The sequence below is a fragment of the Cetorhinus maximus genome, chromosome 1 (genome assembly GCF_964194155.1).
Source record: "Cetorhinus maximus chromosome 1, sCetMax3.hap1.1, whole genome shotgun sequence".
NCBI classification, from domain to species: domain Eukaryota; kingdom Metazoa; phylum Chordata; class Chondrichthyes; order Lamniformes; family Cetorhinidae; genus Cetorhinus; species Cetorhinus maximus.
In genome coordinates, this window is record NC_135879.1 from 59672980 (window position 1) to 59686113 (window position 13134).

General features: G+C 42.1%; 1 protein-coding gene across 1 annotated transcript in view; it reads left to right on the top strand.

The window, feature by feature from the left end:
* The window catches only part of arhgap10 (Rho GTPase activating protein 10), a 240081-nt gene that overhangs the window by 198405 nt on the left and 28542 nt on the right, over nt 1–13134 (top strand). The window contains exon 19 of the mRNA XM_078541232.1: nt 913–1060. Coding sequence (XP_078397358.1) covers nt 913–1060 — 148 coding nt within the window. The remainder of the gene's footprint in view (nt 1–912; nt 1061–13134) is intronic.

Sequence of the window (13134 nt, forward strand, 5' to 3'; positions counted from 1 at the left end):
GTTGCCAGCTCTCCGAATGGCCAGATTTCCAGCACTTTGTTTTTATTCCAGATTTCCAGCACCCCCAGTATTTTGCTTTTATTTTGGCTATTGGAGGTGGGCTTCTGACCCTTAAGGGGACAGGAACCAACCCCCAATTGCAGTTCATTAACTGCAAGATGGGCCTGAAATCCAGCCAGGGCTTCCCAAAAGGCAGATGCGAGGTTGCCTTCAACTTTCTGACTCGCAGTTGGGGCCGCTGCCACCCTGACAAATTTCAGCCCCACATGTATGGAAATTTACATGATTTGTTTCAAGATATCAAACAGATTACTTTCCCTAATATGACAATAATATGAACTGTGACTTATCTCCAGAGCTCTAGGATATCTTTATGCTATCTAAGATTTGATGCATTCATGGAGGAGACATTGGCATAGTGGTAATGTCATTGGGCTAGTAACCTAGAGACCCAGGTTAATGCTGTTGAGTCCATGGGTTCAAATCCCATCATGGCAGCTGCTGGAATTTAAACTCAATTAATAAAATCTGGAATTGAAAGCTAGTCTCAGTAATGGCGGCCATGAAACTATCATTGTTGTAAGTTATAAAATCCCATATGGCTCTCTAATGTCCTTTAGGGAAGGAAATCGGCTATCCTTACTTGGTCTGGCCTACATGTGACTCCAGACCCATAGTAATGAGGTTGACTCTTAACTGCCCTTTGAAATGGCCTTGCAAGCCACTCTATTCAAGGGCAATTATGGATGGACAACAAATGCTGGCCTGTGAAAGAATAATAGAAAAAATGTGAAGCAAATTACTTCTGGCTTAATTTATGCTTTTATCATTCAGAACAAGTGTTAATAAAAATGGCTTGATGCTAACTTTGTTGTGGGCTTTTGAGCCAAATCTACTCTTTGTTCATTGCAGATATTCAGGACAGTTCCAGATGCCAATGTGGGCCAGTCAGACACTTCGTCAGTGCCATTCTCGAATACACTGACCAGGCGGACATTACATGGCCCACGCCATTCAAGGCCCATAGCTGTGTACAATGTTTCTGTGGACCTAAGTAAAGGTAGGAGCAAATTTCACTTTCAGTGCATAGAAACATGGCTTTAAAATTTTATTTTGACATTTCTATCTGGTATCATCTGATCTATTATCATTTTATTTGGTTGGTGGGGCTGAAGAAAAATGTTGAAACTTATTTTGTTTTCTTATCCACTCTTGCGCTTAACACTCACTGCACCTCTTCTGGTCCAGAATCTTGCTTGAGACCAGTTCTCAGCTTTCAACAGTGGCACTCTGTTCTCAACTGTTTGGATGGTGGTGATGGGACAGGTGGTGCAGACAGTGACCAACATGAATGGACCATTGACTTTCTTTCCCCCTCTGTGGGGGCTGCCAAGTCTGAATGAAGTTTCCAGTTTATTGCTCAGTTGGGTTGAATCAGGCTAGTTTTCTGTTGTGGTGTTGCATTTGTGAGGAAATGAATTAAGAGTACCGTAACTTAAGATCTGTAGAGCCTGTGAAAAGAAAGCAGTTTCATCACATTAGTCTGGATTGGATTCAATCTTGCTCATGGATCATGGTCACCATGTTAAATGAACAGTGTGCTCACCCACTGACCCATGTTATCTTGTGCTAATTTGCAATGTTTCCTTTAGAAAGAAATCCTCATTAAGGCTTTGCAGCAACATTTTTATGGTGTAGGTGCCCAGTTTCAGTCTGGTTAGTTGCTTTGAGGTTGTGATTTGAAAAATTCATATAGGTTTTCACACATCCAACCACACTTAATAAAACCTGTCATCATCTGGGCTTTGAGATTTAAATCTGGCTGTGATATATTTGCAAGTTATGGGCTTGCAGTAGTTAGAACAGATGTCTAGAAAAAAATAAACCTAACCATATTCTCGTTTGGTGATTATTTTGACCTCATCTATTGACTTTGTCTATTAGAGTATTAAAAGGGCCTAAGCCTTTTAAGTAGACAGGATGACAAATTCAACAAATTGTAAATGCTGATGGTATTGCGTATTATGACGGCATTCTGCAAGCTTGCCATTCAAAATAATATTTTAAGAGTTTTAGTTTGATCTTCACGAGAAGAGAGGTTGGCAAGTGGACTCTGATTGTTAGTGGCGTTTCCATGGAGATTGCACCAGTTAATGGTGACCGACAGTTAACACAAAGCATTGTTTGAAATTTAAACCAGGCAGCTTGACTCTGGTTGGTCAAGGCATTTTCCTGAGGAATTAACTAATGAATGGCTATCACTTATTTTGTTTAGCAGAAACAGGCACAATGTATGTACGTGTCCTTTCTGTTTGCAAAGAACGGGGCCCTGTGTATCAATATATGTAGCTTCCAGTACACGCAAGTGTGCCACACTGCAAGCCTGACTGACAACCTAAAATAGGTTGTCAGTGTAATTTTTAGCACATTGAGGATTATTTAGCAAATGTTGTCCAATCGCGGAATCACATCTAATGTTGGACACCATGTTTTGAATTTTGCAAGCATGGGCTGGTTATACCTTGCCCGTTGCGAACAATGGAAGGGACATGCTGTTTGATACGATCCGCCAGTCTTTAGGCTGTACCGCCTACACACCGAGTGTCACACTGGCACTGGAATTCATTCGCCACATGACACATTTGTGTGATGGGCAGAATGTCTTTTTGGCTTGATGGCAGCATCCTGTTAGTGGTGAATACCACTTGTGTAGCTTTGATCTTCCTATGGAACTTACCCATAAAGAATCGGGTGAGATGAGGGTTTTTTTTTATGAAGCAGGTGACTGTGATTTGTAATGCATTGCCTGAAAGAGTGGTGGAAGCAGATTCAACAGTAACTTTCAAAAGAGAATTAAATAAATACTTGAAGGGGAGAAAATTGCAAGTTTCTGGGGAAAGAGCAGGGTTTGGGAGTAATTGGATAGCTCTTTCAGAGAGTTGACATAGACATGATGGGTTGAATGTCCTCGTTTTGAGCTGTAGGTTTCTATGATAAGGTCACCTTTTGGCTTTTTTAAAAAATAGTATTTTGAACCATCTTGGAAATTTAAGAGGGCTATATCTCTAAGCCTTCCAGCTTAAAAGTTGATTTATTTTTTGGTGAAATTTTTTGGCACAATGTCTTAGGGAAGTTGACATAGAAAGGAAACCATTTCCACTTTTATTAATTTCTCCCCAGTCCCACTTTTTCACCGTTGGGCCCCAGGTTTGCTCCCAGTATCAGCATCACATTTGCAAATCTATTATTATGTGTTAGTTGAAGTATCCATACTGTTCCAAGGATGTGCCTTAACCCCATACTCAAAAAAACACTGCCTACAGCCTCAAACTGAATTTCCCCCCTGCCCTCAAAGTATCCATATGGCCTTTCTGAGTAAGATTCTGAATTTGTAATCAGCCCTTTGCTGTACACCCATGTCTTCCACAAACTCAATTAACAGTGCCCAAACCTCATTTTCAATAGACTTTTACAAATGACATAGAGAGGAAACTTTCATCCCATCAATTTGGGGTGCATTTGAATCCAGGCTCCAGTGGTGATAGACTACTTGATTGCAAAATGTACCACTCAGTTTCACTATAGTCTTGTGTCGCTTCTTTTGTGGTTAATCCCTTCCAGAGATCTGCTTTACAAGATTTCTTAGACCAGTAACTGTGAAATGTAGGTCAAAACAACTAAAGGTCATTCAGCTGCCTACTTTTCCCTTGTAATTTAACTATTATAATTTCCTTCCAATCTTAGCACCAAATAAATTTCTACACTTTCATTTAAGCCAGCAATAGCTCCATTTGTTGAATGCTTCCGCTGAGTCAGCATTTAGAGTTGCATCACAGCCTAAGTTAACATTTAAGCATGAAATAAAAAAAGTCTTGCATTTATATAGCACCTTTCATTGTGTTCAGAATGCTCCAAAACACTTAACAGCCAGTTAATTATTTTTGAAGTGCAGCCACTTGTTTAAGTAAGCAAAAGTAGCATCCAGTTTGTACGTGATAAGGCCCCACAAGCAACAATGAGACGAATGATCAGTTAATAGAATCATAGAAAACTACAGCACAGAAAACAGGCCATTCGGCCCTTCTAATGTGTTTTGTTGGTGGTGTTTAAGGGATCAATCTTGGCTAGGATGCCAGGGGAATTTCCTCCTCTCCTAAAGTTACCATGGATTCTTTTATGTTCATCTGAACAGATAGATGACCCTTTGGTCTAATATCTCGAGTACAGCCCCTCTGACAGCGCAACCCTCCTTCTGGACTAAAGTGCCAGCCTAGGTTGTGTTCAAATCCTGGAGTGGGATTTGAAGCCCTAATCATCCAACTCTGAGCTGAAAATGTACTTCCTCTGAGCTAAGGCTGACACTAAATGATTAACTTGTGTTATATTTACCTCCGATTCCCTTAGCTTTCAATTGTGACATTTACTTTTCTTGATTCAGCACAATAATTTTGGGACATTCCCTGTTCTTTCTCCCTGAAAATGACTAACCTTATATTGCAATAATGAAGGTAGCAATGCCATGCTGACATTCATTTTGTAAAAGATAAATTACTTTAATTATAGTTTCTTTCCTTGGTTATCATTCCTGCAACTTCTTTTCCCCTAAGCATCCCTGATGAAAATAAATTCTTGCAAGGCATTTCCTGCATCAGTAAGTGTCTTGTGCTTAATTAATATTTGGTATCCATACTCATGATTAATAAACAAGATGCCAAACCATCACAAGTCAGCTTGGATGATTGGCAGCAGCATCACCTCTGATCCAGATGACACAAGCTCCGCTCCAGAATTTGAGCACATAATCTAGATTGACACTTCAGAGTGCAGAACTGAGAGTGTACTGGTTTGTTACCAGTGCTGTTTTTCAGATGAGATGTTAAATAGTGGTGCTGACTGTTCATGTGGATGTAAAAGATCTCGTCACAGTTCTCTCTGGTGTCAACATTCATCTGTCAACCAACATCATAAAAAAAGTTACAGATTGGTCATTTATCTCATTGCCTTCTGAGAGATCTGGCATTACACAAGTTGTTTATCACATTTGCCTACAGAACTACAGTGACTGTACTTTAAAACATAATGATTAATTTTGAGATATCCTGAGGATATAAAAGGTGTAGTATAAATTTAAGTTAGTTTTTTTATTTGAGAGTCTGCTTTTTCTATCATAATCTCCATACAGGGAAAAATGTCTCAAACATCTATTCATCTAATCAAATAAGTGCAAAGTGATTGTGACTAACAGCTGGGTGGAAAACTCTGGCAACAATTTTGAATACCTCTCTGGCCATAGGAGAGGCGCCAGAGGACTGGAGGACAGCCAATGTAGTACCGTTATTCAAGAAGGGAGGAAGGGGTAAACCAGGGAACTACAGGCCAGTTAGTCTAACCTCAGTGGTGGGGAAACTACTGGAAGCAATTCTGAGGGACAGAATTAATCTACACTTGGAGAGGCAGGGATTAATGAAGGACAGTCAGCATGGTTTTGTTAAGGGGAGGTCATGTCTGACCAATTTGATTGAATTTTTCGAAGAGGTGACCAGGTGTGTAGATGAGGGCAATGCATTTGATGTAGTCTACTTGGACTTCAGCAAGGCTTCTGATAAGGTCCCGCATGGGAGACTAATAATGAGGGTAAGAGCCCATGGGATCCAAGGCAGTTTGGCAAATTGGATCTGGAATTGGCTGTGGTAGGAAGCAGAGGGTGATGGTTGAGGGGTGTTTTTGTGATTGGATGCCTGCGTCCAGTGGGGTTCCACAGGGATTGGTGTTGGGTCCCTTGCTCTTTATGGTATATATAAATGATTTTGATTTGAATGTAGGAGGGTTGATCAATAAGTTTGCGGATGAGACGAAAATTGGTGGGGTGGTAAATAGTGAGGAGGATAGCCTTAGATTACAGGAGGATATAAATGGGCTGGTCAGATGGGCTGATCAGTGGCAAATGGAATTTAATGCAGATAAGTGTGAGGTGATGCACTTGGGCAGGACAAACAAGGCACAGGAATACACGATGAATGGTAGGACCCTGGGAAGTGCTGAGGATCAGAGGGACCTTGGTGTGCATGTCCACCAGTCCCTTAAGGTAGCAGGACAGGTAGATAGGGTGGTTAAGAAGGCATATGGGATACTTGCCTTTATTAGCCAAGGCATAGAATATAAGAGCACGGAGGTTATGCTGGAACTGTATAAAACGCTGGTTAGGCCACAGCTAGAGTATTGCATGCAGTTCTGGAATCTGCATTATAGGAAGGATGTGATTGCACCAGAGAGAGTGCAGAGGAGATTTACCAGGATGTTGCCTGGGCAGGAGAGTTGTAATTATGAGGAGAGATTGAATAGATGGGTTATTTTCCTTGGAGCAGAGGAGATTGAGGGGGTACATGATTGAGATGTATAAGATTATGAGGGGCATAGATAGGGTAGACAGGAAGGAGCTTTTCTCTTGGTGGAGGGATCAATAACCAGGGAGCATAGATTTAAGGTAAGGGGCAGGAGATTTAGAGGGGATGTGAGGAAGAATTTTTTCACCCAGAGGGTGGTAGGAATCTGGAACTCACTGCCTGAAAGGGTGGAAGAGGCTGAAACCCTCAACATTTAAGAAGTATTTGGATGTGCACTTGCGATGCCATGGCATACAAGGCCAAGGGCCTAGTGCTGGAAAATGGGATTAGAATAGTTAGGCACTTGTTTGACCGGTGCAGACTCAATGGGCCGAAGGGCTTTTTTCTGTGCTGTAGACCTCAATGACTGTATGAATTTGGGTGGTCGTTCAACTCCTGGCAATTGAAAATCGAAACAAATTGCCGTGGCGAATTTCTTTAAAATAAATCCTGTAGGCCATTGGCATAACTGCAAGGATAGATTCCGTAAGAGATGGAAAATGACATTAGAGTACTGATTCAATAATTGGCTTCAGTTGGCCTTAAACAAAAGATGTCAGCTTAAAAGGGGCAACATGGAAATGATAATATAGAAAAAGAAAGAAACTAAAAACTTGAATTTATATCGCGCTTTTCATGACCACTGGATGTCTCAAAAAGTGCTTTACAGCCAATTAAGTACTTTAGACTTGTAGAGCAGAATAATTTGGGAGGAGGTGTTTTTAATGGAGGGAGCGGGTTGGAAGGAAAGGGGTGTTCGACCTTAGTGGGGGCCACTCCGTGATCGGCAAAGAGCAGCCCCCGAAGAGTGATTTCCACCTCCTCCCTTTCCTTCCCGCCCTTTACACATTTTAAGTGAAAAAGATTGGGCTGCCTACTCCTGCCCGGCCACCCACGCCGAGCATTTTATGGCATGGGCAGGATTTTATCCATTGATTATTCAGTTAAATTTGACAGGTGGGCTGCCGATTTCAGCGCCAGCCCACACCCCGTATTATGGAGAATGAGCTCGGGGGTGGGTGGGAAGGTGGTGGTGTGGGCACCCGCTCTATTTTACATGCACACATCCCCCAACTGGCCAGGGGCATGTAAAATTCAGTCCATAGTCACTGCTGTAATGTAAGAAAAGTAACAATAAATTAATTACAGGAATATGGGCCATATTAACAATGATCATGGGCTTAATTTTCTCAGAGTCATAGAGACTCACATCTGTCATTGGGAAAATGCTGGAGTCCATTATTAAGGAAGAAATAACAGGGCGTTTAGAAAAGCCTAACGCAATCAAACAGAGTCACCATGGTTTTATGAAAGGGAAATCATATTTGACACATTTGCTTGGCTTCTTTGAGGATATAAGCAGAGTTGATAAAGGGGTACCAGTAGATGTAGCGTATTTGGATTTCCAGAAGGCATTCAGTAAGGTGCCACATAAAAGGTTATTGCACAAGATAGGAGATCACGGAATTGGGGGTAATGTATTAGCTTGGATTGAGGATTGGTTAACACACAGAAGACAGAGAGTCGGGAAAGACGTAACTAGTGGTGTGCCAGAAGGATCAGCCCTAGGGCCTCAATTATTTTCTATCTATATTAATGACTTGGATGAGGGAGCAGAGTTTAATGTATCCAAATTTGCTGACAATACACAAATAGGTGGGAAGGCTGTTGTGATGAGGACATAATGAATCTGCAAGGGATGTAGATAGGTTGAGTGAGTGGGCAAAAACTTGGCAGATGGGGTTTAATGTAGGAAAGTGTGAGGTCATGCACTTTTGTAGGAAGAAACAAAAGACAGAATATTATTTAAATGGAGAGAGACTCTTAAAAAAAAAATGCAGCACAGAGGGAGGGATCTGGGTGTTCTTGTGCATGAAACACAACAAGTTAGCATGCAGGTGCAGCAAGTAATTGAGAAGGCAAATGGAATTTTGGCCTGTATTGTTAGGGGGTTGGAGTTTAAAAATAGGGAAGTCTTGTTACAACTGTACAGGGTGTTGGTAAGGCCGCACCTGGAGTACTGTGTACGGTTTTTGTCCCCGTATTTAGGAAAGGGTATACTGACATTGGAGGCAGTTCAAAAGAAATTCACTCGGCTGATTCCCGGGATGAAGGTGTTGATTTATCACGAATGGCTAAACAGGTTAGGTCTTTATTCATTAGAGTTTAGAAGAATTTGAGGTGATCTTATTGAAATGTGCGAGATTCTGAGGGGGCTTGACAGGGTAGATGTTGAGAAGATGTTTCCATAAGTGGGGGAATCTCGAACTAGGGGACATAGTTACGGAATATGGGGACACTCATTTAAAACTTAAATGCAAAGGAATTTCTTCTCTCAGAGGGTAGTGAATGTCTGGAATTCTCTACCTTAGAGAATTGTGGAGGCTAGATCACTGAAAATATTTAAAGAAGAGGTAGATAGATTTTTGAAATATCAGGGAGTTGAGGGCTGTGAGGAGCTGGCACGAAAGAGAAGTTGAGGCCTGGGGCAGATCAGCCATGATCTTATTGAATGGCAGGGCAGGCTTGAGGGGCCGAATGGCCTACTCCTGTTCCTATTCCTTATGTTCTTATGACTCAAGTGTACCTTTAAAAATGGTGGCCAGTGCCCGATTTCGGGATTCCCTGCCCCATTCCCGGTGCCCCCTTTTCATCAGGGCAAGATAAGGGTGCAGATTGCAAACCCACAACCTGCACTCCCCACTTGCCTGGCTCCATTGTGGGGTTAGGTATCCTCTAGCCCTCTGCAATTTTTGTGAAGTCAGGCCAGCTTTTCAGAAGGTCGTGGTTCATGGCCCCTCAGTTGTGTCATAGACCATAGCCTGGATGAGAGAACCTTTTGAAAGGTAAGTTCAAAAAGTCTTCCCCATGGCCCCCATGCCAACCTATGCCCCTCTATCCACCCCGCATGTGCTCTCATACCCTCCATGCTAGGCTGTGCTCCTCTACCAACTCCCATGGCCCGTCATATCCTCCATGCCAAGCTATGCTCCTTCACCCACCCTCATGGCCCCTCATACCCTCCATGTCTAGATATGGCACTGCCATGCCCATTCACCCAGTATACAGAACCAATGAACCATATAGTAACAATAACATGTGTGAAAAAGCTTTAAGAAGAACAGTCATTCATAACTTTCTACTTTCTTAAAAAAAACCTGGTTTTACTGCAGTCCTATTAAAGTGTCACTCATCCAGACTTTTAAAATCTCAATAGCAGAAACTACAAGCACTTGACACCATTTTATATTGAGTAAATAAACATTGTGCAATTGACAGAATAGATCACATAGAAAGAGCTGTCAATCAAGCAATAGGCGCAGCTGTTTCAACAGGCTAATGGACGACGGCTCTCAGGCAATATTGCATAATGAGGCTTGTCATGGGAGCGGAGCCATGGTTGAGGAGTGGTTGAACAGCGGGGTGTGGTTTGGCAGGAAGGATATGAAGGGCCATAGCTGGTGGGTAGAGGAGCATGAGGTGGCATGAATTGGCCTAGGGAGTGTGTGGGAAGGTGAGGGAGTGAGAGGGGCAAGGACTAGCAGGCTTCTTTTGTTTTGCTGTTATTATAATGGCTGGGACGAAGCGCCAGAGCAGTGAGACGGACTTTTTAAGCAAGCTAACTTTCACCCCGGCAGCCCCTGAACTCATTGGTGGCAGGCCTGACCACCATTGTCACACGCACACACACATACACACACCCCCACACCACCCACCCAGAAGCCCCGAAACAAAAATTCCATCTTTGTGGACACTTTCTCCTGAGGTGGGAGCGCCAAGCCAGGAAATGTTCTGACTCTTGCTACCTGCCTCGAGGATGAAAATCCAGCCCCATGTCAAATTCTCAGTGAGAACTTGACGCTGCAAATTGATTTGTACATTCTGGTATCCGAGGCACTGGTTCAGAAATAGTTCCAGTATGTGCCACATTGCAGTTATTTCCCACAGCTCACAGGAACCTGTTTGGTATGATCCTTGCCAACCAGCGACAGATTAATTACAGAATATTTTTGAGAAGCAAATTTGAAGATTCTTGACTGACTTGCTTCTTTTGTTTCAACTCAATCAGGCAAAACTGTTTATCAAGTGTACTGTCAATAGGCAGTGTAGTGTTATGATCTTTAAACCATCAAGTAAGTCCCCAAGGAGGATGCATCTTAAATCTACTTTTGGAGCTATCACTTTTGATATTCATTTACACTTCCATTTATAAGAATAAATTTGATTTCTTTTATATCTTCAGGGTATCTTAAATTGCTTTACAGCCACTGAATTACTTCTGAATTGCAGTCACTGTTTATTATTACTTCATTGTCAGGATATGGGAATCACTAGCAAGGCCGTATTTACTGCTGATCCCTAGTTGGTGGCAGTTCAACTTCTTGAACCACTGCAGTCCTGTGATATTTTTTGTAGATACAACATAATTGCTTGTTAGGCCACTTCAAAGGGCAGTTAATAGTCAACCAATTGATGTAGGACTGGATTCATCTTTGTTGACCAGTCTCAGTAAGAATAGCAGGTTTCTTTCCCTAAAGCACATTAATGAACCAGTTACGTTTTTAGAAAAAAATAAGCGTCACTTGTATTGACGCCAGTGTTTTGTTTCCAGACTTTTTAGAGAATTTGAATTCATTTAACTGCCATGATGTGAATTCAATCTGATTCTCTGGATTATTAGTCCAGACCTCTGGACACTAGTCCACTAATATAACCGCTACACCACTGTGCCCCATTATATAATAAAACACTGCAGCCAAATGTGCGCACAAGGCCTGCATGAGCAGCAATAAGGTGAATCAGTTTTGGTGTTGCTGGCTCATACATGGGAATTTATGGGTCGGATTTTCGGGTTGTTGGGCAAGCGCAGTGGGCGGGCCTGGGACCAGCCAGGAAACGGGCCGCCTACTGCAATTGGCCCCCGACCGTGATTTCACACCGGCTGGCCAATTAATGGCCGTCCAGCATAAAAAGCACATTAAAAGCTTGATGCTGCCGGGGTGGGGGCGGGAAGAGAGTGAGCGCTGACGTCAGCACGAGCGCGGGGGAGCGCGTAATGAAAGCTCCCTGAAGGCAGAGAGCTGCCTCAGGGATCTGAAGAATTTTAAAAACAAAAATAAAGATTGCGAAATTCTGAAAAGAATGTCCCCCATATCGGACTCCCTCACCTGAACATATCGATAATAAAAATTCTGTCAAAACATTTTCATTTTTAAAATTAATATTGGAAACCTCATCCCGTCTGTGGATGAGGTTTCCTCAAAAATCCAAAGGCCACCTGGCCGATTTGGCCATCCGCCACCCATAAGGTTGTACGGGCAGCGAAAAATCACTCTTAACACATTATTGGCGTTATTAGGCCTCTTAATTGTTGGTGGTTGTACTGCCGACTCTCGAGCGCGCCTGCCGACCGAAATATCGCACAAGTGCGCAATGACATCAGGATGCATGCCCGCTGGTGGGACGTAAAATTCTGCCCTATGTCTACTTGAGCAGGCATATGGAACCTCAGGATAATGTTTCATATGAAGGTCGCACCTAAAGTAAGGCAGCAATCCCTTCATCCTGACCTGAGATAGTGGAAATTTAGGAAGGAGAGGAATGATGGGTGGTGGGCCGTTTTGTGAGCGAGATCTCTGGCTGTAATATTCTTGATTAATTTGAAGATTGCTGTAAAAACTGAACTCTCAGAGAAAGAGTTGGTAATCCGTTGAAACCGAGTAACACCATGAAGTAAGTAGCTGTCAACCAAGAGGTGGTGCTTGGAACTATCAGGCACAACAATTTTTGTTTATTATCCAGCTATGGGCACATCCACTGGTATAATCTCAACAATTATAAAGATTGTAGGTGATGCTTATTTGTCTAACCCCAAACTTTCTCCCAAGCTTTTCACACTTGCACTTGCAACAAAGACTTTACATATCCCTAAAACCAAAGTGTTTTTGATAGGACTTTTTAAAATACAGTACAGATCTCTTAATGGAAGCAGCCTAGTCATGAACAAAGTGTTCCTTTTAGAATCTCATTTCTATTCAGTAAATATTCTCCAGGGAATGAATGCTGGAGTAATTGTTCTTTCTGAATTAATTAGCATGGTTCCCATTAATTGATCATGTGTCGATTATCCCTGTGAACAGAATAAATCATGTGGCTCTTCTGATAGCTCAGCTAGTTAAAGCAGTTAGTAGCTGGCTCATACAGGTTACAAAAGTCTAGGTTTATCTCTTAACCTATGATCAGTTTGTTGTTTATAACCAGTGTAGCAGGATGGGTAAAATGCAAAATACTGCAGATGGTGGAAATCTGAAGCAAAAAAACAGAAAATGCTGGCAATGCAGACATGTCATAATTTGTGTTTGCAAGGGTTAACACCAAAAACATTAACTTCTAACATTTTTTGTTTTTGTAGTAACAAGAGTTTTACAATTAGCCTCAGTCCCCTGAGTTTGGGAGGGAAAATCAGTCAAGGACTCTGCTAAATCCAGTAACCCTACTGGAAATGTGTATACATAGAGATAGGCTGAAGACAGGATCATGTTTGACTTTGTTGTTCTCTATGTTAAAATAACCTGAGAATGCTCACTATCTAACCTCAGAGATCAGTTAGACATTTCAGCATACTTGTTGCCCATAGACCCAGGGATTGATGCTTTCAGAGGTTGAGAGAGAAATTTGGCAGGAAAAGAAGGGAAAAATAAAATTCTAGATGGCACTAATGTTATGCGTCTCTACTGAAATGAATAGATAT